We start from the raw sequence: 27,989 nt of genomic DNA, 5'->3' as shown, positions 1-27,989 counted from the left end.
GTTTTGTTTGAACTTTTCGTTTGTGTTTGTTGTCATTTTTTTTTAATCTATTAGACTATTATATTTCAGTTTAGTTGCTGCTGCTAAATTTTTGCAGCTGCTTTTCACTCGTGTATAGCATAAACACACAGGCTGTGTGTAATATTTCAGAAGTCTGCTACTGCTGCTATTACTGCAATGAAACAAGATTCAACTTCATTACTTCTTGTTACTGTGTTCTGGTTGTTTGAATGGGAAATATAACCTGTATGCTGTGCATTACTGATATTAATTTGTTTGGTCAACCTGATGACCATATTGAAAGTGAAAGAGAGAGAAATAAAAATGTTAAACTTTGTAATTTATATTCAAGACCAGTACCTTCAAAAGAATCTGATATCTCTAGGTATTTATATGATGTTGATTTCAACATATAGTGGGCTCATCATTTATCCTAATCTCTTTTAAAATTCCTTCCTAATCATTCATTTCTATCCTATCCATTTTGATAACAGATCTGATGCTGAAAGTACAAATGTGCACCTTGAAGCTTTGCAAAACTTGGCACTGGCACTGCAGGAGAGGAGATTTGCTCTGGAAGAATTTAAAGATCAGAAACAAAAGATGGTGGAACATCTAAATCTTGATGACAAAGAATTAGTAAAGGAGCAATTTGGTCATTTTGAGCATCGCTGGACTCAGATGGAGGACCTTGTCAAAAGAAAAATACAAGTTTCTGTTTCAACCTTAGAAGAGTTCAGTTTGGTGCATTCCAGATTTCAAGAACTAATGGAATGGGCAGAGGAGCAGCAACCTAGTATCTCAGAGGCTCTTAAACAGAGCCCTCCTCCAGATTTGGCTCAGAGTCTTCTCATGGATCATCTTACCATTTGTAGTGAGCTTGAAGCCAAACAGCTTGTTCTGAAGATGCTGGTGAAAGATGCTGACAGGGTGATGACCAACCTAGGACTCAATGAAAGGCAGGAGCTGCAGAAAGCACTTTCTGATGCACAGCATCATGTAGATTGTCTCAGCGATCTGGTTGGCCAGAGGAGAAAGCACCTGAATAAAGCACTATCTGAAAAGACACAGTTTCTCATGGCAGTCTTTCAAGCTATTAACCAAATTCACCAACATGAGAAGAAAGTAATGTTTCCAGAACATATCTGTCTGTTTCCAGAAGATGTGAACAAACAGATTAGGGCTTGTAAGAATGCCCAGGCTAACCTGAAGACCTATCAAAATGAAGTCACTGGGCTGTGGGCTCAAGGAAGGGAATTAATGAAAGAAGCAACGGAACAAGAAAAGAGTGAGGTGTTAGGTAAACTGCAAGAACTACAGAATGTATATGACACTGTTTTACAAAAGTGTAATCAGAGACTGTTAGAACTGGAGAAAAATATAGTTTCCAGGAAATATTTCAAAGAAGATTTGGATAAAGTTTGCCATTGGCTAAAACAAGCTGATATTGTCACATTCCCAGAAGTTAATGTAATGAATAGTAACTCTGAACTGTACACCCAGTTGTCCAAATATCAACAGATTCTTGAGCAATCTCCAGAATATGAAAATCTATTACTTGCTCTGCAAAGAGATGGCCAAGAAATCCTACCATCACTTAATGAAGTGGATCATTCTTATCTGGATGAAAAGCTTAACATTCTCCCTCAGCAATTTAATACTGTCACTGCTCTGGCAAAAGATAAATTCCATAAGGTTCGGGAAACAATTTATGCTCGAAAAGAATATGCCTCTTTGATTGAGTTGACAACTAAAGCTTTGACTGAGCTAGAAGATCAATTTATTAATATGGACAAAGCTCCAGCTGCTGTTTTAGCCAAAGAAGCTGTGTCACTTCAGCAGGCCTACAGAGATCTCTTAGGTGAAGTGGTGAGCCTTGGTGCAGCAGTGGATGAACTAAACCAGAAGAAGGAGGCCTTTAGAAGCACTGGCCAGCCATGGCAACCAGATGAAATGTTAAAACTTGTCACATTATATCACAAGCTAAAGAGGCAAATAGAACAGAAAATCAACCTGTTGGAAGACACAATAGAAGCATGTCAGGAACATGAGAAAATGTGTACACAACTTGAAGCACAGCTAGAAGCAGTGAAGAAGGAACAGATTAAGGTAAATGAAGAAATGCTCCCAATAGAGGAAAAGTTAAAAATATACCATTCTCTAGTGGGCAGCTTGCAAGACTCAGGGAGTCTTCTGAAGCGAATAACTGAACATATGGAAGCCCTTTCTCCTCAGCTTGACCCATCTGCATGTGAGACAACAAGTCACCAACTGCAGTCTTGGCAAGACAAACTAAAGTCTTTGCATGCTGCCATTGGAGACACAGTGATGGACTGTGAGAACAGACTTGTGCAAAGCATAGACTTCCAAACAGAAATCTGCCGCTCACTTGACTGGCTGAGATGGATCAAAACAGAACTCAATGAAACACTGATTTTGGACCTCAAACTGCAAAGCATCCAAGAAGAAATCCGAAAAGTTCAGATACATCAGGAAGAAGTGCAGTCAAGCCTGAGAGTGATGAATGCACTGAGCAATAAAGAGAAAGAGAAATATATGAAAGCAAAGGAGCTAATACCTGCTGACTTGGAAAACACTCTTGCTGAGCTAACAGAACTAGATGGTGAAGTTCAAGAAGCTATACACATGAGACAGGTTAGTGCATCCTCAGTGTCATTAGCTTCTCGTTCATTAAGCTGAAAAATATGACTGTGTGGTTTGATGTTTGTAATCATCATGAAAGGGTTCATTTTAATAATCTTGTTGTCTTTTTTTCTGACACCTTAGATCATGGTCTGTTGCCATTGGTGAACACAGGGGGAATAAGATTTTCTCAATATGCCCATATCCATGCGCATAGAAATGCTGACTGACTCAAAACCTACTTCCATCCGGTCTCTCCAGACCTAAGTTTTAGATATACTACAGGGAAAAGAAAGCAGGCATGGGCAAAATCCAGACTCTGATGAGGATATATTTGTTGCTAGTGTGAATTTTTTGTCTGTGTCTATATAATGTTCACTTCCATTTCAGGCTACCTTGGATAAACTGTATAGCCGTTGCCAAAGATACTACCAAGTGATGCAGATAGCAAGTGACTGGCTTGAGGATGCTCAGGAATTTCTACATTTAGCAGGAAATGGTCTTGATGTTGAGAACTCAGAGGGGAACCTAAGGAACCACATTGAATTTTTCAGCACAGAAAGTCAGTTCAGTAATCATTTGAAGGAGTTACAGGGTCTGGTGTCTGAGATGGAGCCCTTTATCCAAGCCACAGTAAGAGAGGAGCTTGTGCAGAATCTAGGTGCACTGGAAGAAAAGGGCAAAAGGACAAAGCAAGACTCAAAAACCCAGCAAGAACTGTTGCAAAGGTATGCTTTCCCTTTCCCTTTCCCTTTCCCTTTCCCTTTCCCTTTCCCTTTCCCTTTCCCTTTCCCTTTCCCTTTCCCTTTCCCTTTCCCTTTCCCTTTCCCTTTCCCTTTCCCTTTCCCTTTCCCTTTCCCTTTCCCTTTCCCTTCATCACTTTGTTAGTGATGAAAGAAAGAGATCACAACACTTGATTTGTCACCTAACTGGAGTATCGTAAACTGTGTGACTGGTAACAGAAGCAGATATTGGGATTCAGGACTCTTAGATTCTGTTTTTCAGTTCTGCCACTGACTAGCAGTGTGATCCTGAGGTGTAGATATGGTAAAGTTCTATAAAGCTTGGAAAAGCACTGAGAGGATGTATAGGGAATGGCTATTTTACATAGTACAAGAACCATGGAGTAACAAATAAAATTGAAGCAGACATTATGGGCTTAAGTTGCGCCAGGGGAGCTTTAGGTTGGATCTTAGGAAGAACTTCTTTACCGAAAGGGTTGTTAGACATTGGAACAGGCTGCCCAGGGAAGTGGTGGAGTCACCATCCCTGGAGGTCTTTAAAAGACGTTTAGATGTAGAGCTTAGGGATATGGTTTAGTGGGGACTGTTAGCGTTAGGTCAGAGGTTGGACTCAATGATCTTGAGGTCTCTTCCAACCTAGAAATTCTGTGATTCTGTGATTCTGTCATTTTAAACTACAAGGAAATACCGTTTTAACCAACATTACTGTGTTATTCATTATTCCAGAATGTTCTGGATGCCAAAAGTTTGGATGGGTTTCAAACACAACCTAGACAAAGTCACTGAGGAAAATTCTATCAAAGGCTATTAAATGCCAAGCTATAAATACAGTTTCTATCTGTCTCTAAGGCAGAGCTCAAAATCAGCAACATACATTTCTGTATGTGTGCTCTTTAGCAATAGTCTATCGCTTTCTTGGAAAATAATGGTTTTATATTGCATTAAATTGATTTTTCTGACATTTTATTTGTTTAAGGTGTGCTTCTGAGTGGCAGGAGTATCAGACAGCAAGACAGAAGGTTATTGAAGTGATGAATGAGGCTGAGAAAAAATTATCTGAATTTTCACTAGCTAAAGCTGCTTCTTCTCATGAAGCAGAAGAGAAGTTGCTAACACATAAGGTAAGGTGCTGAAAATGATATGGAATCCTTTTCCTTCAGTTAAAAATGAAAATTTTTTTATGTAGGTCTTTACCTGTGAAAACCTAGAGTTGAGTTTTTAGATATTTTCCTGTAGCTTATCGGTGTTTTAGCACATTACAAGCTGTTTTGTGTTGTGCAGAACACACATTATACTTGTGGGATGAATGGGACAGATATTTCGTAATCTTTTTCTAGTCTGTGCATCTGTGACTGTAGGGGAATGAAAGAATCCAGGAGATTCCTAACAGTCCCCAAACTGTGTACCCTATGCAAAATTCAGAACAGAAATTTCCATCTCTTTCTGCATCATATTTAATAGTTTTATGAGGACAATAAAATAGGATTTAATATTAACTCATTTAGTCTAAAAGAAATAAATGTTACAAGAATTACTTTATCCTCTAGCATTTAGGATGCTGCCCTCACTGCTGCCATTCAGCTACCTAAATATACTTAGGTATAGTGAGTTAGAGAGACTTAAGACATCCCATGTGGTCTCCAGCTGTCTCTTCATATAGGCAGGAAACTCCTGTAAGAGCACTGTCATGTCTTCCAACTTCATGAGAATATCCTGGTACATCTGGATATCTAAAATGATATTAGATTTTAAAATGACATAGATGAGTTCAAGCATTTGAATTGCTTTTTTGTTTGTTTTTAGGCTCTAATAATAGAGGTTAAAATCTTTGCTATTAAAATGTTCCTGAACGCTCATTTCCATCCCTTTTGAGGGGTTAGCAAGAAAAAGAAAATCTGATTACACTAGATTGCTGCTGCTTCTAGAGAATTGCAATTTGGACCAGGTCCTTCCAGTCACTGTACCTAATGTATTGCAGTGCAATAAGCTGAACCTAACCAACTCACTCAATGTAGGGTACCTCCTTTTAACCTGCAGTGGCTGGAAGTGGCTTGTCCACTTGCAAATGTATTGCGTTGTAAAAAAATAAAAAAATAAAAATAAAATACAAAAAATGCTCATTTGCATTCTTAATGCTCATTTTTGCTTTTGCAGACTCTTGTGTCCATAGTGAATTCTTTCCATGAGAAGATCACAGCTCTAGAAGAAAAGGCTTCACAGCTGGAAAAAGTCAGCAATGATGCCAGCAAGGCAACTATAAGTAGATCAATGACAACAGTTTGGCAACGCTGGACACGGCTCAAGAATGTAGCCCAAGAACAAGAGAAAATTTTGGAAGATGCAGTACAGGAATGGAAAGGATTTAATGATAAGGTAACTTCTGGTTTTGGTAACTCCTCCTTTTCTAACTGTACATGGGTTTCCACTCCTTATACTGCCCTTCACAAACATTGAGTACAGATTATAATGAAGTCTTGTGAAACAAACAAGTCAATTTTATTAATAATAATTTCATGGTAGAGAAAGCTAATACTATGAAGTACAGTGATTCTTCTCAGGTCACAAAAGAAAAATAACAGCAACAAAACAACTGTGGAAGACCTAGGTTTAGAACCACTGCCTCTAAGGCTTGCACTGCTCTTCTGTATGTATACACATACAGTAAAAACAGAGGTATTTTGATTTCTGGTTGTTCTTCAGAATCTTCTCCTCTGTTTCCCTTTCCCAAATAATACGTTCTAGATTAAGTCATTCTCTCTCTCTCTTTTTTTTTTTTTTTTTTTTCAGAAGAGAATGAAGTTGCTAATTCTAAGTTTGCACACTGATATCTTTGCCTGTTACTGGTCTCTGATCATGCCTCTCTTTTTTTTTTCGTAAATCCTACCTGACTCTCATTATTTGTCATTGTCCTTTATTTTATGCTCAGATTGCAGTCTCTCTGAGAATAGGGATAATCTTTCTGTTATTTATATGGTTTATGCCAAATAGGGGCATAAAGGGTTAAAGGTCTAAGTTGTATGGCAATAAAGATAATAAATGATCAAAAGTATGTATATTTAAGGAGACACTTATCATAACAAAATAGACTGTTAGCAAGCCCTAGTCCAGTGTGGAGAGCTAGGGCTACCTAACTACAATTAGCAGCATTAGGTCACAGATTTAGATCTATAGAGATTGTTGCATCAGCCCTTTACCACAACTGTTCTACAGCATACAGCACAGGGTTTGGCACATTTTTATATCAGTTCTACTAAATTATTTTTAATTTCATTAAGAGACTGCATCTCTTTACATAGATTGAGAAAGCCACTGTGGCAATAGATCAACTACAAGATCGTTTACCAGAAAGCTCAATAGAAAAGGCTTCTAAAACAGAGCTCCTGGAACTCCTGGATTATCACAGCAGCTTCCTTCTGGAAGTGGATTACCAGCTATCATCTTTGGGTCTGGTCAAACAGCATGCCCTTAGTATGCTTCAGGATGTGGAAATAAAGCCTCCATCTCAGGAAGAACTACCAGTCATGCAAGAAATCAAAGCAATGCAAGATCGATGCCACAAGTAAGGAATTTTAAAAGATTCACTAGAAAAAAATGGTAACTTAAAATTAATTCAGTAATAACAGTTCAAATATTACTTTTATTATCATTAACAATTATAATACTTAAATAATATATTTATGTTTAAAATAAACAGATAAAATTTAAATAATCCTTAATTTTGAAATAAATTTTTACCATTAGTTTTTCACCACTGTATGTATTGTAGAATATGTACTTCCTGCCTTGCATTAATAATAGTAACTTATGTAAGACTTGTATAAACTACATTAGAGTTATAACTGACTTTAAACACTTCAATTTCATCTTATCATCTTTTTTGATTAGTCTATCACTTTGATTCTCCTTTTCGAAGTACTTCAGTATCAAAAGTAGGCATCTTGTAAATTTCACAAATGAATTTAGTGCACAGGCAAACAGAAGACATCTTAAAATGTTATCTTGTACCTTACACAAGTATTATCTAAATTTAAAGTATTTCTCTGTCATATAAAGCAGGAAAATTTATGGTTAAGGTTCAGGGTTCACATCCATTTCATAACTGCACCAAGACACCATTAACTGGATCTCCACAGTGGGAAGAGAGAGAAAGGGAATGAAAAGTTTAAACCTTACACCTAGCCTGTTCAAAGTTAGTTATGTTTATGCATAACTGATCACAGTAGAATAGCAATCACTGTAGAAATTGTGTAGAGATTAGCACTTATGTAATTCCATTCTTCACCTAGAATTGTTTTCTAAGAAACAGCATCTGAGATGATTTCATGCTTGTGTAAGTAAGGCATGATTCAGCTCTGAAAGATTATACATGTGTAAATCAAATATCAGAATATCAAAATAAGATCCATGTCACATGCATAAGAGCTGCAAACTTCAGTCCTGTACATCTTTCACTGATCTGACATCTGAAGTATTCTGTTTTTTAACAGGATATCGCAGTTCTTGAGGAAAGTGTGGAAATTATGTCTTAGTGTAAGTGTGGAGATAGGACCCGGGATCAAAAATGGTGTTCAGATGCTTGAGCCGTGTCTTATCCTAGGTATTCTGCCACTGAAAATCCCAATAGTGGTAGAATTTGTCTCATGTTATTTTAGCTTATAGATATCGACATCTATAAGCTAAAATAACGACATAACCCAGTTAATTCTTGCTGCCTAATTAGTGGAGAGAAATAGACAAGTCTAAGATACAGTTTTTATGACCTGTTTCAAAAGTTTCTTTTAGAATGATGATGAATCATCATAAACCATGACACAGAATTGCCTGTTTCCTCCACTGACAATAAGGACAGACTGTGGTGCTGAGCACAGATGTAGGTGTCTGGTACTATAAACATTTGCATTTGCCCAGAAGAATTGTGCATGAATGTCAAAATACATAAAACCACTAATAAAAAGGTGTGAACTGTAGAATGAATGTGAGAAACTTAAAAGTGTCTGCTACTTTAGTAAACTGTTAGCTACATTACTCTGATTTTTATTAATCTGGATATGGGGCTATTCATTGTTTTCCTTATTATTCAGTGTTTTTTGACAAACCAATATGTTTAGACTTCCTTAATTCTTCACAAATAATTATTGTTTCTGTTTCTGAAGTATGCAACAGAAAGTGAAAAAAGGTGTGAAGCTGGTGAAACAAGAGCTGAAAGAGCGCGAGGAAGTCGAAGCAGAGATTAATATTGTGAAGACTTGGATCCAGGAAACAAAGGAATATTTATTAAATCCTGATGTGGAAGTGGATACTCAACTTCAGGAGTTGCAAGTATATCAAATTTATCAATTTCTAAATTGTGATGTTTTTAATGTGTCTTCATCATAATTTCATAGTGAGTGTTAATTGCTTCCAAACCACCATCAATTCAAAGTACAAAGTATTAAATGGATTTTGAGTAAGCCACCAGAAAATAAATAAATAAAACATGGAGTAGCTGATAGGCTACAATATCTTATTTTAAAGATGTATATAAGTATTTGCATTTGTGCAACCTTACGTGCCTAGTATATTGTTTAGGAAATTTTCCCCCTGCATTTAAAATACGGAAGAACTATAGAACATAAATGTACAGAATGTGGCATTTCTTTTCTGTCTCATAAGTCTTGGGAGAAACAAAAGCAACAAATTAAAATAAATTACTGAAGTTGCTGAAAACTTAGTATTTTCCATATAAAGGTGGTCAGTCTGGAACAGAGGACTGGACAGACCATCATAAATTAGAATCCAGGGAATTTCAAGATACAATTCTTTTTAATGAAATAATTAAACAAAAAATTGAAAACAAGTGTGTTTGTCATAAGATGCAAGTAATGTCTATGCTTGCTAAATTTGTGCAGATGTTTTCCCATTGTTCCTAACAGCATTATTTCTCTGTAATTAGTCTCTCCTTGGTGAAGTAACTGCTCATCGCCAGGCTGTTGAAAAAATGGCTGAACAACAACAGAATAAGTACTTGGGGCTTTATACCATTTTGCCTTCTGAACTCTCTCTTCATTTAGCAGAAGTTGGACTGGCCCTTGTAACTGTACAAGATCAGGTAAAAGATAGCAGATTAAATTTTTGTGGAATTGCACAGATTCACAAAATTGTTGTGGTTGGAAGGGACCTGTGGAAGTCACCTGGTCCAACCGCTTGCTCAAGCACCTAGAGCTGCTTGCCCAGGACCATGTCCAGGCAGCTTTTGAAGGATCTCCAAGGAGATACCCAACAACCTCTCTAGGCAACCTGTGCCAATGCTCCACCACACACAAAACGCAGAAGTGATTCCTGATGTTCAGAGGGAACCTCTTGTGTTCCAGTCTGTGACTATTGCCTCTTGTCCTGGCAATGGGCACCACTGAAAGATCCTGGATCCATTTACAGATCTAAAGCCCTTCTTTAGACTTCATAATTTAGTAACATTGTCGTGGTTTAACCTGGCCGGCAGCTAAACACCACACAGCTGTTTGCTCACCCTCCCCCTCCCTCTCTGGGATGGGGGAGAGAAATGGGAAAGTGAAGCCTGTGAGTTGAGATAAAGACAGTTTATTAAGACAGAATAATAATAATAATAATAATAATAATAATAATAATAACGAGATAATAGTACTACTACTAATAATGTGTACAAAACAAGTGATGCACAATGCAATTGCTCACCAACCGCTTTACCGATGCCCAGCCTAACCCCGAGCAGTCCAGCCCCCTCACCCTGGCTAGCCACCCCTATATATTGTTTAGCATGACATCAGATGGTATGGAATACCCCTTTAGCTAGTTTGGGTCAGCTGTCCTAGGTCTGTCCCCTCCCAGCTCTTGCTGCACCCCCAGCCTGCCCATTGGCAGGACAAAGTGAGAAGCTGAGATGTCCTTGGCTTGGTGTAAGCACCGCTCTGCAACAATTAAAACATCAGTTTTTTATCAGCACTCTTCTCATCCTAAGCCAAAACATAGCATTCCACCAGCTACTAGGAAGAAAATTAACTCTGTCCTAACTGAAACCAGGACAAACGTACAGTATCCAAGTGTAGTCAAACTATGGTTATGCAGAGTAGTTTTATTGTCTTCCTACTTTAGCAAAATAAAATTAAAAGAAAATTAAGTGAAAGTTAATTTATTTTCCGGAGGACTGATTCCTGGTTACTGAATTTAATTCTTGTTGTTGACAGATTCAAACAAAAGAAAAAGAAACTCAGCATATCAAAACATTGAATCAAGAGTTTGGACAGAAAATCCAGGGAATAGCAAATGAACTAAATGCAATTCTTTCCAAACTGAAAAAGAAAACAAATGATATAGCACAAGCTAAACTTGAACAGAAGGTAAGACTAGTTTTTCTTTAATTGGTTACAGCACAGGCACTTCAGAATTGGGAGTTGGTACCAAAATTATATTTTTTAAGAGCGCAATCAAACTTTTATTTTTTTTCAACAAGCCTATACAGGCAGATGAGGGCTTAACAAAAAAAATGTCAGGAGTATCTGAGAGTAAAAACAAGTCAGTTGGACAGAATTATGCTTTTCCCTTTAAATAATGAGTATGATTGCAACCTGAGGAAGCGTATGAGGCTTTCAAACTGCTCCTGTTTTAACTCTGTATTGAAAAGACCATTCTTTGCAGTCTTATCTTTACTTGTAATAAATAGAAGCTAACTTAGTAGTCCATCTCATATCATTTTGTGCAGTCATGAATTTAAGTACTATTGGTGCTGTTACAGGAAATGAAAAAGACTCTTGGTTACTTTTCTGATTTTTCAATTATAGTTATATACCACAAAAATATTGGCTAACGGGCAGGGCCCAAAGGGTTATGGTAAATGGGGCTGCGTCAGGCTGGCGGGCGGTCACCAGTGGGGTCCCTCAAGGCTCCATTTTAGGGCCGGTACTTTTCAATATTTTTATAAACGATCTGGATGTAGGAATAGAAGGTATTTTGAGCAAGTTTGCTGATGACACCAAACTTGGAGGAGTTGTGGACTCGAATGAGGGTGGAAAGGCCTTGCAGAGGGATCTGGATAGGTTGGAGAGCTGGGCGATCACCAGCCGCATGAAGTTCAATAAGAGCAAGTGCCGGGTCCTGCACCTGGGATGGGGAAACCCCGGCTGCACGTACAGACTGGGCGATGAGACGCTGGAGAGCAGCCTAGAAGAGAGGGATCTGGGGGTCGTGGTAGACAGCAAGTTGAATATGAGCCAGCAGTGTGCCCTGGCAGCCAGGAGGGCCAACCGTGTCCTGGGGTGCATCAAGCACGGCATCGCTAGTAGGTCAAGGGAGGTGATTGTCCCGCTCTACTCTGCGCTGGTGAGGCCTCACCTGGAGTACTGTGTGCAGTTCTGGGCACCACAGTATAAAAAGGACATGAAACTGTTGGAGAGTGTCCAGAGGAGGGCTATGAAGATGGTGAAAGGCATGGAGGGGAAGACGTACAAGGAACGGCTGAGGGCACTGGGCCTGTTCAGCCTGGAGAAGAGGAGGCTGAGGGGAGACCTCATCACAGTCTACAACTTCCTCTTAAGAGGGTGTCGAGAGGCAGGAGACCTTTTCTCCATTAACACCAGTGACAGGACCCGCGGGAACGGGGTTAAGCTGAGGCAGGGGAAATTTAGGCTTGACATCAGGAGGGGGTTCTTCACAGAGAGGGTGGTTGCACACTGGAACAGGCTCCCCAGGGTTTTGTTGTTGTGGTGTTTTGTTTTGTTGATGAGGAAGGAGAGGCAGGACATGGAGGACTCATTCTGTGGTTTTTGCTTTTATTTTTGTTTGTTTTTTTGTTTGCTTTTGTTTTTTTGTTTTTTTTTTTACTAGTCAAATATAATCTTGACCAAGTTGTTTGAAAGTATACGAAACAGAAAACTGGGTATGTCTGATAGTTATGCTTGTCTGAAATATGTATGTCTGTATTTAGATGCGTAGATCACCATCTATCTTTATGTCTACACACAGGCATTAATATCATTAAAGCATGTTACTGTTCGTGGAACGATAGTCATTTATCATAAATGGTTGATCATAAATTACACTCTAATGCATCTGTGCTAGGACAGTCCTAATCTGGCAAGCTTAAAGCACCTGCAGCTAGAGTTGTGTTCAGTTCTGAATGTTTTTGCCTGATGATTGCAATTTATATTTCTAAAAATAATTGTAAGGAGCTAAAGTGTTTGATGAGACTTATTTTGTTTATACTACAAAAGCAACAAATCATTAACACCCTAGGCATAAAAGCAACAGGAAGAAAAAACCACGTCATCCCAAGAAACTGTAGCCACTAAACATGTTATCAGTCTGGAAAGTATAGAAAACTCTTTAGATTTATTTTTAAGAAAATTTGTCATTATGGTAAAAAAAAAAAAAAAAAAAAAAAAAAAAAAGATTTAAAATTTGTTTCTATTGAAATAGTCTATCATGATCCAAACCACATGTCTGTGTAGATCAAGCTATGAAAATGCAAAAGTTTTTATAATGCATTCATGAGTAATTACATATTTCTGAGTTTGCAAGGATAACAAGATCCTTTTCAAATAAACAGAAATCTTTGTCATGGCAATGTGTGCTGACCATTCACTTCAAAAACAAACATGGAAGGAAGGCCAAGAACAGTTAATGTCACTCTGAAGTGACTCACTCTTTTGATATGGCACAGAAAATGGTTATCCAGTTCAGCCAGGAAGTCAGAGAAGAAAGAGTAATGGGACACATATAAGAGGTGACCAAACATCATGCTGTTCTGCCTTTCTGCTTAGACAAGCATTGCTGGTTTGCAGCCAGAATAAAAATGAAATGAGAGTTGCAAGTTGAACTAGAAATAATCAACCAGAAAACTAACACTTCCTGTCGCACTGATTTTCTCGTTTTTCTGTCTAGATCCTTGGTGAGGAGTTGGACAGCTGCAATATAAAATTGGTGGAATTAGATGCATCAGTCCAAGACTTTGCAGAACAGAACATACCCCTTGCTAAGCAGCTGGCTAACAGGATAGGGAAACTCACAGCACTGCACCAACAGACCATACGACAGGCTGAGTACAGAGCAGCCAAGCTCAGCCAGGTATGGTCTCAAATTCTTTCTGTCATGTTTTTGTTGTTACTGTTTTTTCATTTTTGGTTGGTTGGTTTGGTTTGGTTAGTTGGTTGATGTGTGTGATGTTTTGTTTGTTTGTTTGTCTGTGTGTTGGGGGGGGGGGGGGGTCAGAAAGAGGAAGTACAGGCAAATTTCTCATTTATTTTCCTGTATTTACACAAGAAGGGACATTCTTTGGCAAATCTGCCAAAATTTTATTCAGAGCTTGCATCACACAGCAGAGGAGTACAGAATGGGATCAAATAAAGAGGGTGGAATAACTGACTGGGTGATGCTGCTTTAAGAGATGCATCTACTGATTGGTTCTTCTGGTGCCCTGAACAAATTTTAGACCTTCCTACTAACAACAGCATGCCAGGAAATAATACTATGTTGTCATACTTTTCAGGGCTTCTGTCTTATCAATTACCAATATTTGCTGCCTCATACATACACAAAACGAAAATAAAAATATTTTACTTTAGTCACAATATGTAGAGGGAGAATATAATTTGTAGATTCAATGAAAAAGTCTAGATACAAAGAACCTGATAATGCATAATCTTTCTTCCCTGTGACATTTACAAAGATGCTTCCTCTGCTGTCTTCAAGATTCAGTCTCTGAAACCCCTTGCAAGAAGTTTTTCCTAACTGTCGTGATCCAAAAAATAATAATAATAATAAATAAAGTCTAGCTAATATAAAGAAAGGGATTTTCTATGGTTCGGCAGTCAACACCCTGATAATTTATAACTTCTCTTTTCTGCATGCATGAAGAAGGTTCTGTAAGTTTTGAAAAAGTATTTCATGATATTTTTTTTCAGTTATCTCTGAAAATTTGTTTTAAAAACAGTTAGAAAATAAATATCGAAGCATGAGTTCAGTCAAAGGTGAAGGGATTTAACTATTGTTAGGGAATTTTTGTTCAACAAAGAAATCCACTTCCCCTTTAAAAATAAAAATAAAAGCAAAGTCAAGACAACACATACAAGTAGAGAAATACAGAAATATAGTTCAAGCACAGAGAGGAGTTGATCTGTCCCTCATACAGAACAAATGCATGAAAAATTAATCCTATTGTAAATAAAGGGTACTTGCTAATCACAAATTAGATTAATCAAAAAACAGAGCATTTTTGCTCTTGTATTATGAAATAAATGCACATTTCTCTTTTTTTTTAAATGTGACAGCTTGAGTAGACAAAACAGGTTTTAAATAAAAGTGATTTGGGGAATTACATGGCAGAGACAAAAACATATGAATGCCATAAAGGAGACTTGCAGTTAGCTATACGTTATTTTCAAACTTCTGTGTGTGGCTTAAGTATGTGCAGGAAGTGTATATGTAGAATGTACACATGTACATATGTAGAGTGTAGATGAGCATCATCTACAGGCAACCATCTCCCAGGTTTACCTATGTTCTTGTGGTGACTTTTTTCCTCAAAAATAGATACGGTTGTTACTGAAACCAAACCTATTTTATCTCCATAAATATAGACTTAATTGGTTTATATTCAACGGTAAGTAAAAGTTGTTAAAATTATCCCCAAAGTTAAACATGAAATGAAATGAAATGAAATGAAAGCAATTTTGTCATTACTAAGAACTGTACAGAATTACATCTTAGATTAAAAAGGTGGATTTTTCTTCTATATCCAGGCTGCTTCACATTTGGAAGAATACAATGAGATGCTGGAGTTCATACTGAAATGGTCTGAGAAAGCAAATATCTTAGTGCATGGTAGTATAACATGGAATTCTTCCTCTCAGCTTCGTGACCAATTTAAAGCCTACCAGGTGATTATAGTTGTGAAATTTAAGGGAAAGTGTATAAAAGAATTGAAGTTTTATTTTCCACACATTTTCTTTTCTTTCCTTGAGAGAAAAATGCCTAAATATGCTAGGTTTCTTTATTTTCAATAATTGTTTTGAATACTGAAATAAGGATGCATTGTTGAATAAAACTGTTTCAAATGATCTCTCTGTTTACTCAAGTACATTGGCTTCATAGCAGCATCTGACTGAACACTGTGTCTAGACAGTGGGATGCTATCACACTGAATATGTCATTACAGCTAATACTCTCCTAGATAAAGATCATAGTAATTCTTTTCCTGGCACTAGATGATTCCTATCCAAGAACATTTTATAAATTCTAACTTAACCAAACAAAATCTTCAGTCTTTTTCAGTTTTAAGCTAAGTTAGAATAGCCTTTGTTCACATTTGAGCAGTTTCATACCAAATGTTCGCACTGATGCCCAATGAATGTTTCTTCTTCCCAAGTGCTTCCTGAACATCTCACATTAGTGTTTAGCTCTCTATGACAGTGTATGATCATGTGAAAAAAATCAAACCATCATGAGATGATCATGTCTCACAAATGCCAAAATAAGACTGCATTAATTACGTCTCCTATACATGTAGAGAGAGATCAGTTAATTGTCAGCTGCATTCAGTTACATTAGGACAGGATAACATGTGCACTTCCTTATCCTGAGTAGGACTCTCCAGGCAACTTATCCTGAAGAAAGCTGGGAGGTAGCATTCGTAGTTTTTTTGTTTGTTTGTTTGTTTGTTTGTTTGTTTGTTTTTTTTCCTGCTTCAGAAGTCTAGGAGATGGACGTAACCAATGCCATCCCCACTAAACACTTTGGTATCCAATTTTTATGGAGTATTGATTATTGTTGCCCTGTTATCCAAGTGCTTTCTGTTGCTTCCTATTGGGTATATCAGGCTTCCAGAACAAATCATATATGTAGATGGTGCATATTACATTTTTATAGGCAAGTATGTATAGCAAAATACTAATGATGGTAAGCAGAGTTGCTGAAGCTTCAAGACTTATTCTGTTAACCTGATATAACCTGAAGCACTTGAGTGTGCACTCAGAATTAAGCATATTGCCTAAGCCTTACAGTAAATTGGTGAAACTTAATCATACTTATACATGTGTACAAATTGAGGAGCTTGAACAACAGGAATATACTTGGAGATATGTCCAATCTGTAGCTCAACTTTGGCATTCAGTTCTGATTATATCTGTATCTAGACTATGCTTGAAGAGTCTGGGGAGATTCACGGTGATCTTGAGGCCATGAGTGAGAGGATTGAGTATCTGTCCAGTGTATACTCTACTGAAGCAATGTCTCAGCAAGTTCTGGAACTGGGACGTCGTACAGAAGAGTTACAGCAAGTTATCAAAGTACGGTTACCAAATCTCCAAGATGCTGCCAAGGTATATGAAAGCACTTTTTTTCTAACATCAGCTGACAGCTGTTTCTATGTGCTTAGAGAATTATGGTTTTGTAAGTACTAGCAGTACAGATTATCTGTGGTCTATAAAGGATACAATTCTATTGTCTAAGCATAGGTGTCCTGCACTGCTTGCAATGCTGTTGAGCATTCAGCCTTGACTTCAGCTACTGATCCAAATAGGGACAAGATTCGTGTTACATCTGCCCTCTCTAGATAGATGTATTGGGTACCATGGTGTGACTTAAATGGCACTAAACACCTTGGTTTAGATACTTGAACTGAGATGAAAATGTCTCTGTCAGTATTTATGCTGTACCATTTCTTTAGTTTTCCCTTAGAAGATAGCTGTTTATTGATTCTAATCAGCACTGGACCAGACCAGGACTCTGTAATGTAAGACCTGTCTCTCCAACAGAGTGCAATGAAAAGAAGGAACATGCTTTTTCATGTTCCAGATATTTCTTTGCAACTCTTCCATATGGGTTTATTATTACTGTATGTGTGTTATCCTTATGTAACGCCTGAGGTCACTATAAACTGGTATGAGACACAGGAAAAAAGCACAAAAGTCTTTTCTATTTGCTCTTATGGTTAGGGCACATTTTTTTTCTTTTATTATTATTATTTTATTAAACACAATAATTTGGTAAAAAGAATATAAAAGAGTATTATATATTTCTAGGTTTGTTTTTTGTTTCTTTGTTTTTGTCAGATGCTACAGCTACACACAAATAAGTAGGAAAATAGTACCTAAAGGCACCTAAGAATAGCCTATTGCTAATAGTTAGAACAATCATAGCTAAATTTAAAATGGTTAGAAATGTGATTCATTTGACAGTATTTATAGGATATGGCAACATGACCATGTTTAACAACTGATGGGCAGCTAACTTCAACACTCTCAAACTCTCTCCCCCTCCTCAAAAGGACAGGGGGAGAAAATACAAATAAAAAATAAAAGTTCATGGGTTGAGGTAAGGAATAGTTTAATTAAAGAAAAAAAGAAAAAAAAAAAAAGGCTTCATGGGAGCAGAAAGAGAAAACCTCCACGTTCTCTGAAGCAATGTTCACCACATCTTGGGATGCAGGGTTTCATTATACGTAGTGACTGCTCAAGAAGACCAACATTTTCATAATGAGAGTCACGTCCTGCCCCTCCACCCCTTCTTCTTATGAATTGAAAGGCTTTTATTTATTTTTTCCATGGGAAAAAAATGCATACAAGTAAGCACAGTAGAAACTAAACTTAGTATCTTCAATTCTCAGATAAATCTTGGTATAATTGAATAAACTATTTGTAAATTTTAACATGGAAACATGGAGCAGAATAGAATTAATCACAGATTTGTGAAGAAAGAAAATCATATCATAAGAGTGCAATTTAACATGAAAATAATAGTTTTTGTACATAAATGTGTGTCCAATATATTTAATAATGTTTAACATGATATTGTTATTAGCAAATGTTAAAGCTTAACTAGTTGAAAATAAAATAGGTAGATGATTAATAATAATAATAATCAAATAGAATGTTTAGAATTTTATTTGGTGTGTAATTATCCATGCTTTGCACCCCAAAAGACAGGATACATCAAGTAGGATTTTTCAAGGTTCTCCCTTGGGTCTGATACTTGTCAATAATTTTCATTAGTGAGGTGGATGCTGTTTTAAAGACCATGGCTTTTAAGTTGCTTAGACAAAAGCAACTTAGACAGCAAGAAAACAGCTTGAAATCAGACAAGAAAAAGAGCAAGAAAACAGACAAAAGTACAGGAGCCACTTGGAAACAAATAAATAAATAGACAAACAAATAAATAAATAAAGCTGCTATTGAATAGGGACAAAGGCAAATTGTTACCTTTAAACAAGCGGGGAAAAAAAAAAACTTCTGTATCTGAATGAGGAGCTACTGGCAAGAGGCACACTGTAGAAGGGTCTTGACTTCAATCATGGAAAAATAAATGAACATTGTTGCAAAAAAATAAATAAATCCAAACACTATGCAGAATATAAAGTATGAAGATATGTAAAGCAGGTCTTTTATTCTCCCTGTTGGTCAGTAGCAAACTCTCAGCTGTGTTCTGTTTTCCACTTGAGGAAAGTTGTGGACTCACTGGATAAAGAACAGAGGATAGTGATAACAGTGACATGAGTATAAACTTGCAAGAAAATATGCATGAAAAAGGATTATCCTAAAATATTAAGTATTCAGAAAGGATAAAAATATTTTTTTCATGTCTGCTGTTAATAGCATAGTAAGTAGAGGATTGAAATTGCAACAAAAGATAGTTTCATGTCAAACAGCCAGAAAAAAAAATCTTCAAAATAATAGTAGTGGAACAATAGAGCATGTTGTCTGTTGTCTGAGATAAGAAGGACACTGATGGTAGTGGTCTTTAAGAACAGTCTGTAAAAATAAGACAATTCTGTCCTGTCTTATTGTGGGAAGGTGACTAGAGGACGTCTTGATCACCTTTCTAGAACTATGACATTGAAATCAGTTTTATAATATACATGCTGTATATTATACAGCATGATATATGTATATCATGCTGTATATCATGATATATGTATATCATGAGATGCATGAAGTACTTGAAATAGTAATAAACAGTAATAAATAACTCTGGATTTGGGACCTCTTTCTCTATAGCATCACATGACTGATATTTTCATCCAATATTTTAAACAGTTTTCGTTGTTAAAATTATGAATTAGCTTTGACACTGTAATAAGGGACACAACTACAAAATCCAGACATTTATATTTCTAGTGATTTTTTTTTCTTATTCCTGAATCAAATCTATTATGTTACAGGACATGAAGAAATTTGAAGCTGAGCTGAGAGCCCTGCAGGCTGCTCTGGAGCAAGCCCAAGCAACACTGACCTCTCCAGAGCTTGGACGGTTGAGCTTGAAAGATCAACTGTCCCACAGACAGGTAAAAGGGCAGGACCTCAAAGTTAGCTCTTGAGTGGCATGAGCTTACACAAAGAATGTTGGTAAGACTGTTTGTGGTGTTTCTTAGGTAGGCCATTTTTTCAAAATCTAGCTGCAAATTACTGCCAAGGGAATAAGGGATTGAACCATAGAATCACATATTTTTGAGTTGGAAGAGACTTTAAAGATCATCTGTTTCCACCCACACTGCTATGGACAGGGACACCTTCCAGTAGACAAGGTTGCTCAAAGAAAGCCCCATCCAACATGTCTTTGAATACCTCCAGGGATGGGGCATTCACAGCTTCTCTGGGCAACGTGTTCCAGTGCTTCACCACCTTCTGAGTAAAGAATTTCTTCCTTACATCTAATATGAATCTCACTTTTTTAGTTTAAATCCATTACCCCTTGTCCTGTAACTATATAACCTGACAAAGAGTCCCTCTCTAGCTTTTCTTTATCCCCTGGATAAGTGCTAGAAGGCCACTGTAAGGTCTCTCCCGAGCCTTCTCCAGGCTGAAAATTCTCAGTTCTCTCAGCCTCTCTTTGTAGAAGAAGTGCTCCAGCCCTTTGATAATCTTTGTAGTCCCTCCTCTGGACCAAATCCAACAGATCCATATCTTTCTTATGCTGGGGGTCCCAGAGCTGAATGCAGTGTTCCAGTGGGGTCTCACAAAAGCAGAGTAGAGGGAGAGAATCAAGTCCCTCGACCCACTGGCCACACTTATTTTGATGCAGCTGGCTTTTTTGATGCAGCAGGTCTTATAAGTATACCTATCTTTTGTACAGATGGAAGGGGGCTGTAGCCCCTGCACATGTATTTCACCAGACAGAGAGGAAGTCTTGGAGACTTCCTGGCTGGCAAGTGGCCCCATGGTACCTCTGAGTGCCAGTTGCACAAAGCATCTTTTGCCAGCAGTGCAGGGCCTGACAGAGGAGAGGCCTTCGCAGTCCAAAGAACAGGTTGTTGTACCAAGTTTCTGGTTAGATTATCCACCATACCTCATGAAGTCTGTCTTTCTGCATATAGTGTAGGAGGAGGGAGACAATCACTCCTTGTTTGCCAAATACATTGCCTAGATGATTTGTATCTATTGAGCTTCACACCTTTTCTAATGTACTGAGGTTCCTTTCATCAGCTTTGCCTTTTTCTATTTTTTTTCTGTATATTTTAATCAAACTGTATATTTTAATCAAAAGGAAAGCTTCAATGTACATCTAATTCCCTAATGAAGATAAAAGAATACCAATAGAATCTATTAATCAGTCGTTGCACTTTTATATGCTTCTCATGCACAGACGTTGTGAAACAAATAGAGAGTATTAAAAAGGGAACCCAACATATGATTATTAAACAGAAAAAATAAATAAATCTGTATGTGAGTTTTTGTTCTTTTATTGCCTTTTGAATTTTAAATATTTTCAGCAATTATTTGTATTTTCAAGGAAGACTGTAAACGCAACAGGATTCATTTGCTGTTTTTTTAAGTGTGCTTCAACATGGAGTTCCACTTGGATTTTAACGTTAAAATGTATGTGTGCATAAGTGACTCCTATGCAGCTTCAGTCTGTGTATTTTTTAAAGATATTTTTCAAATATGTTAACAGAATTATTCTTGGGCTTAGACACTCAGAAATAAGAATGACTGTTTTTTCATGAATTATTTTTATGCCTGGTATGTAGGTCTTTTGGTTAATCACACAGAATCACACAGAATCACAGAATTTCTAGGTTGGAAGAGACCTCAAGATCATCGAGTCCAACCTCTGACCTAACACTAACAGTCCCCACTAAACCATATCCCTAAGCTCTACATCTAAACGTCTTTTGAAGACTTCCAGGGATGGTGACTCCACCACCTCCCTGGGCAGCCCGTTCCAGTGCCTAACAACCCTTTCAGTAAAGAAATTCTTCCTAACATCTAACCTAAAACTCCCCTGGCGTAACTTTAGCCCATTCCCCCTCGTCCTGTCACCAGGCACATGGGAGAACAGGCCAACCCCCACCTCGCTACAGCCTCCTTTAATGTACTTATACAGAGCAATAAGGTCACCCCTGAGCCTCCTCTTCTCTAGGCTGAACAAGCCCAGCTCCTTCAGCCGCTCCTCATAGGACTTGCTCTCCAGGCCCCTCACCAGCTTCGTCGCCCTTCTTTGGACCCGCTCAAGCACCTCGATGTCCTTCTTGTAGCGAGGGGCCCAAAACTGAACACAGTACTCGAGGTGCGGCCTCACCAGAGCCGAACTAACACTTTAAAAGAATGCTCATTTCAGAATTAAAAACTCTAGACAAAGTGTATCATAATTATATTAAATTAAAAGCAAACAAACAAACCAACAAACAGATAATCAAATTCATTGTTTATTTTAGTTTGTGAATTCATAATTATCTTTTGCTGTATCAAATGTTCTGAGAGTTCTGCAAAATGGGCTTATTGTGGCACTGACTTTTTGTAGCACCTGTTGTCTGAAATGGAATCACTGAAGCCAAAAGTTCATGCAGTACAAGTTTGTCAAAGTGCCTTGAGGATTCCTGAAGAGGTGGTCACCAGCCTGCCAATATGTCACAGTGCCCTTCGGCTCCAGGAGGAGGCCAGCCGCCTGCAGCACACTGCCATTCAGCAGTGCAACATCATGCAGGCAAGTGTAACTGTGTCTCATATATTATATCTCTGAGTAATTTGACCACACAAATTGCAATGAAAACAATTTTATATTTCTATCCATTCTTCATTATACAATTATTATATTTCCCGGTATGTTTCAGTCCTTTCTGATCGCATATTTTGGGGGGGTTAACATTTTTGATGATGTTATTGGTCAGTTTACTCATCAGACTTTTATGGTGGTTCTGTCCTCAATCTTGAAATGTTTTTTGTAATGCTGCTGGGATTAAATAAAGAAATAGTTAATATGCATTTGTATGCAGGGTAATGTTTTAACTAATATAATCCCTTAATGAAATTAATTTTAATATATAACTATAATTTTAATATCATAACATCAGCTGCTTAAAATAATAACATAACATTGAGCTAAATAGCTTTCTGAACTAAAAGTCATTATTTTTTTATTTAAGCTTTCTACATATTTCCTTCCTGATTTTGAAGACATTCAATATGTACTAAATTCTTATTTTCAAGCTTTGCTAAATACAAGAAAATTAGTTTTTGTTCGATAGCTTGATTTCATACCTAAATATATAAAAGGTATTTCCAAAGAATGGAATAAAACTTTTTTTCCTGCTAGTTAGTGATAGAAAAATACATATTGAGCTAAGGTACAGCTACAGAGATTCAAGTTAAATAACAGTAGAGGCTTCTAATTAAAGGTAGTTAAGTACAAAGAAGGACATAATGTCAGACAAAAGGTTTTAAAAACAGATCAGACCAATTTCTGATTTCTGAAAAAAAAAAAAAAAAAAAAAGATACCTCACTGGTAGTATAATGGTCTAAACTAGTCTTCAGGATCTTCTCTCTGTAAAATTTAAGTTTCTCATGTAGTTTTTCCATTTCATAGAAGGAGGCTTGAAGTGAATAAATAGATGAAAGTGCTTATATTAAACTATCAAATTAGGCAATGCTGTCTTTTGGTGAGTATGCTTGGGGCAGATGCTTATTGAAAGCTGAAGTTTTAGCCCCAATATTGAATATCTTAAAAACAAAAACAAAACAAAAACAAACAAACAAACAAAACAACACAACACTTTGGCTTGCCAAGGTGCAAGCGCCAGTTGGGTGTAAGTTTACTTCAGTGAAGAAAGGAAATTGGTTGTACTTACAGTAAATAAATAGTTATTTTCATGTAGACACTTGATTATTTTTTTTTTCTTCTCTAGGAAGCTGTGGTTCAGTATGAGCAATATGAGCAAGAGATGAAACATTTACAGCAAATGATAGAGAGTGCCCATCGTGAAATTCAAGACAAGCCAGTACCAACCAGCAACATCCATGAACTCCAGGTCCAGATATCTCGTCATGAGGTAGGAAAGACAGAACAACATAGGCTCACTGGCAGTTCATGGGCCTAAAATAATTTTCATAACCAAGTTTCATAAATTAGCTGAGTAGTTTTTTAGGCATGCCTGAAGGCTATCTGAGCAGATAAACCAATACCCAATAGGAAACTCGTGCTATTAGTGCAATCTGGAGTATTTATTTGTTTATTCAGTTAAATATGTCCTAATCTCCAGGCAATATTATGCAAACTAAAACATTTTGTGTTTAAGGGGCAGTTAACATAGGTACTTAACTGAGGAACATCACAGAAGCTAATGCAGAGCATTTAGTCACTTGATCACTGCCAACTCAGCAATTCTTAGGTATATCTTAAAGTCCTTACTTATTTCCATCCTATTAATGTAAGAAAATACGAGGGGACTTGAATTGCAGAAAAACTACAGTAAATTTGGAGGAAAAGTCTGCAAGAGTCACTCTAAAGGATTCTTGTCAATTCATTTTGGGGAAGAGTTCTGTCCTGTGAATTTACAGATTCTGCCCTCAAACTCAGTGATTGTAAGTACTCATATGAATCAGGACAGTTTCCATGGAGCCTTTTCTGCTGTGCTGGCATGGGAGCTCCTGAACCCCTTTTCTATCCCTCTATCTGCTGTGTACTCCAACAGATAAAAAAATTGCATCATTGATACATGTGTATCAATTTTGACACCAGATGGCACCATTTCTTTAACTTTGAATTAAAAATCAACCTGGAATATTATGTAACCTAAAGTAGTGTTATATGTGTTGATCATTTTCTGTCTAGTTATCAAATAGTAACTCACTGTAAATGCAGAGTGTTTTCCTTTATAAACAAAACAAAACAACAACAAAATAATACCTTCTGTATTTTTAGCAGGGAATTCAAAATGCTAGATTTTCTGTTCAAATGTTCTGGAACAACAAAAGCAGCAGGAGAGTCACTTTAGTGATACAGAGCAGTGCTGATAAGGAAAGGAATGAGGCTGCAGGGAGGAATTTAAAATGGGGCAGCTTGTAGTTTCATCTGCCTTTCAACAAATTCAGTAGCTTCAGTTTAGAAGATTCCTTTTAAACATCTGCAGGAAGATAGCAGCTTTACTGTATATTTTGGGAACAAGCAGGGAGTGTACAGGTTTCACACTCTCAAGATTCCACATTTAGAGACAAGGAATTTTAAAAGACTAAGATACACATATTTTCGGTTTGCATTTTGTCTGCTCAGTAGTTGTGGAAAAGCAAACAGTTACGTAAGTGGACTCTATATTGTTATACAACTTTAAAAAGCAAGTCTGTCAAGATGCTTGTCCTGTGTTTTATTAATTTAAGAAAACATTAGTTGCCAGATTGTCTGTTTAATCCTGCACGAACATGAATTTATATAAGCATTTTGGTACCTTTGTTTAGGATGAAAATAGGAGGAAGGAAATATAAGGAATGTACACTGTTTTCTAGAAAGCTTGTAGTACTGCATATGTATGTAGTTATACTCTGGAGCTAAGTTTACTGAACCCTGTTTCTTTAGACTTTCGGATAAGAATATGGGCAAGTATCTCCATACTTGCATATGATTTTAATGGATATACAGTACCTCACAGGAAATTACCTTTACAAGTTGTTTTATTTTCACAATCACATTTTTTCGTCTTTTTTTATTTTCTTTGTATTCAATTGAAGGAGGTATGTTAGATTCTCCGTTCATTAATGATACAAATGTTATTACTTTTCAGTAGTATTGATGGAGTAGTGTGTTTTGAATGACAATAGATTTCCCGCTTGTGTGTTGCTGAGATGTGCCATTCATCAAATATTAGTAAATGATTAGTACTTGCCAAACAGAACAGATAACTCTATTCCAGACATTAAAGCTGTGGCTTGATTTGATCAGTTTTTCAATTGATCTCATCAACTGTTTTATACTTGAGACTTTGTTTAGTCTCCCAGGTGAACCTTGGAGCTCCAAGAGAGGTTGTCTTGTTGCTGACATGACAAGCAGTGAGCAGGTACCATTGAGTCCCAGACTGAAAAAGTCATCATTGGTCTTTGTGATGTATCCACTTCTAATTCTGTATTTTCCATCATGACTGTTCTGCACTGTGACTTTGAGGAAAAGCTTTACTGAAAATGTTGTATAACCAAAATAACATTTTAATTTTACTTTCCTGAAGCAACAATTTTAGTTCCCTTTTTAAAGATATTGTAATCATTTAATATGATTAATCATATCAATACGCAATTATTACGCATATTATTACTCAATATTATATTTGTTATACTAGATCTTGCAACTTCTGTTGCTGTTTTTCCCTGAAAACTTTCATTAGGTGAAAAAAATAAAGCAGGTATATAAGTAATTTAGAAATACCCATTAGAATGAATAATCACTGAACTAACAGGCAAACTTACATAAATGTTGTTTTAACTTTATAAATCAAAATTCTATCACATCACTGAGCCTCCAGAGAGGCAGGAACATTAGCTTTAGCAGAAATGTGAAAATCTCCCACCAGTTTTTATTTGAAAAATATGAACTGAATGCCTTAAAACCAGACACTGAACTAGGCAGCAGTAAAGTATATGAGAGAATATTAATCAGTTTCTGTCTATTCTGTTCCATGTTTCTTCTCTGACTAGACTTATTGTGGTGATGTTTCATAGAATCATAGAATATCCTGAGTTGGAAGGGACCCTTAAGGATCATCAAGTCCAACTCTTGACACCGCACAGGTCTACCCAAAAGTTCAGACCATGTGACTAAGTGCACAGTCCAATCTCTTCTTAAATTCAGACAGGCTCGGTGCAGTGACCACTTCCCTGGGGAGCCTGTTCCAGTGTGCAACCACCCTCTCTGTGAAGAACCCCCTCCTGATGTCAAGCCTAAATTTCCCCTGCCTCAGCTTAACCCCGTTCCCGCGGGTCCTGTCACTGGTGTTAATGGAGAAAAGGTCTCCTGCCTCTCGACACCCTCTTAAGAGGAAGTTGTAGACTGTGATGAGGTCTCCCCTCAGCCTCCTCTTCTCCAGGCTGAACAGGCCCAGTGCCCTCAGCCGTTTCTTGTACGTCTTCCCCTCCAGGCCTTTCACCATCTTCGTAGCCCTCCTCTGGACACTCTCCAACAGTTTCATGTCCTTTTTATACTGTGGTGCCCAGAACTGCACACAGTACTCCAGGTGAGGCCTCACCAGCGCAGAGCAGAGCGGGACAATCACTTCCCTTGACCTACTAGCGATGCCGTGCTTGATGCACCCCAGGACACGGTTGGCCCTCCTGGCTGCCAGGGCACACTGCTGGCTCATATTCAACTTGCTGTCTACCACGACCCCCAGATCCCTCTCTTCTAGGCTGCTCTCCAGCGTCTCATCGCCCAGTCTGTACGTGCAGCCAGGGTTTCCCCGTCCCAGGTGCAGGACCCGGCACTTGCTCTTATTGAACTTCATGCGGTTGGCGATCGCCCAGCTCTCCAACCTATCCAGATCCTTCTGCAAGGCCTTTCCACCCTCATTTGAGTCCACAACTCCTCCAAGTTTGGTGTCATCAGCAAACTTGCTCAAAATACCTTCTATTCCTACATCCAGATCGTTTATAAAAATATTGAAAAGTACCGGCCCTAAAATGGAGCCCTGAGGGACCCCACTGGTGACCGCCCGCCAGCCTGACGCAGCCCCATTCACCATAACCCTTTGGGCCCTGCCCATTAGCCAATTGCTCACCCATCGTATGATGTTTTTATTTAGCTGTATGCTGGACATTTTGTCCAGTAGGATCCTATGGGAAACCGTGTCAAAAGCCTTGCTGAAGTCCAAAAAAATCACATCAGCTGGTTTCCCTTGGTCCACCATACGGGTGATCTTATCATAAAAGGAAATCAGGTTAGTTAGGCAGGACCTACCCTTCACAAACCCATGCTGGCTGGGGTCAATGACTGCTTTGTCTCCCAGGTGCGCCTCAATAAGTTCGAGAACCATCTTCTCCATGATTTTACCAGGCACTGACGTGAGACTGACAGGCCTGTAATTGCTAGGGGCTTCTTTCTGACCCTTCTTGAAAATCGGCACAACATTTGCCAGCTTCCAGTCTGCCGGGACCTCTCCAGATTCCCAGGATCGTTGAAAAATAATTGAGAGAGGTTCCGCAATGACGTCCGCCAGCTCTTTCAGCACCCGGGGATGAATCCCATCCGGACCAATGGACTTGTAGGGATCCAGGTGGAGCAGCAAATCCCGCACACGTTCAGGGTCGGTTGGGAGTTTGTCATCCGCACCGTCCCGGTCCTCCAGCTCAGGGCACCCTGGGTCCCGAAGCCCATCATCAGCATTGAAGACAGAGGCAAAGAAGGCGTTA

General features: G+C 37.9%; 1 protein-coding gene across 12 annotated transcripts in view; it reads left to right on the top strand.

Annotated features, from left to right (window-relative positions):
* SYNE1 (spectrin repeat containing nuclear envelope protein 1) overlaps nt 1-27,989 on the top strand; it is a 319,168-nt gene that overhangs the window by 177,007 nt on the left and 114,172 nt on the right. For 10 of the 12 annotated variants that reach the window (XM_068677107.1, XM_068677098.1, XM_068677097.1 and 7 more), the window contains 14 exons: nt 495-2,655; nt 3,034-3,371; nt 4,363-4,507; nt 5,541-5,759; nt 6,683-6,945; nt 8,540-8,705; nt 9,319-9,474; nt 10,586-10,738; nt 13,278-13,460; nt 15,134-15,271; nt 16,526-16,711; nt 19,549-19,671; nt 22,128-22,310; nt 23,510-23,653. In XM_068677107.1, the coding sequence (XP_068533208.1) occupies nt 495-2,655; nt 3,034-3,371; nt 4,363-4,507; nt 5,541-5,759; nt 6,683-6,945; nt 8,540-8,705; nt 9,319-9,474; nt 10,586-10,738; nt 13,278-13,460; nt 15,134-15,271; nt 16,526-16,711; nt 19,549-19,671; nt 22,128-22,310; nt 23,510-23,653 (4,558 nt within the window). Of the gene's footprint in view, nt 1-494; nt 2,656-3,033; nt 3,372-4,362; nt 4,508-5,540; nt 5,760-6,682; nt 6,946-8,539; nt 8,706-9,318; nt 9,475-10,585; nt 10,739-13,277; nt 13,461-15,133; nt 15,272-16,525; nt 16,712-19,548; nt 19,672-22,127; nt 22,315-23,509; nt 23,654-27,989 lie in introns of all 12 variants that reach the window. The other 2 variants (XM_068677096.1, XM_068677094.1) reach the window with 1 other exon arrangement.

This window comes from Anas acuta, chromosome 3 (assembly GCF_963932015.1).
Source record: "Anas acuta chromosome 3, bAnaAcu1.1, whole genome shotgun sequence".
NCBI classification, from domain to species: Eukaryota; Metazoa; Chordata; class Aves; order Anseriformes; family Anatidae; genus Anas; species Anas acuta.
This window is presented reverse-complemented; position numbering and strand designations above follow the sequence as displayed.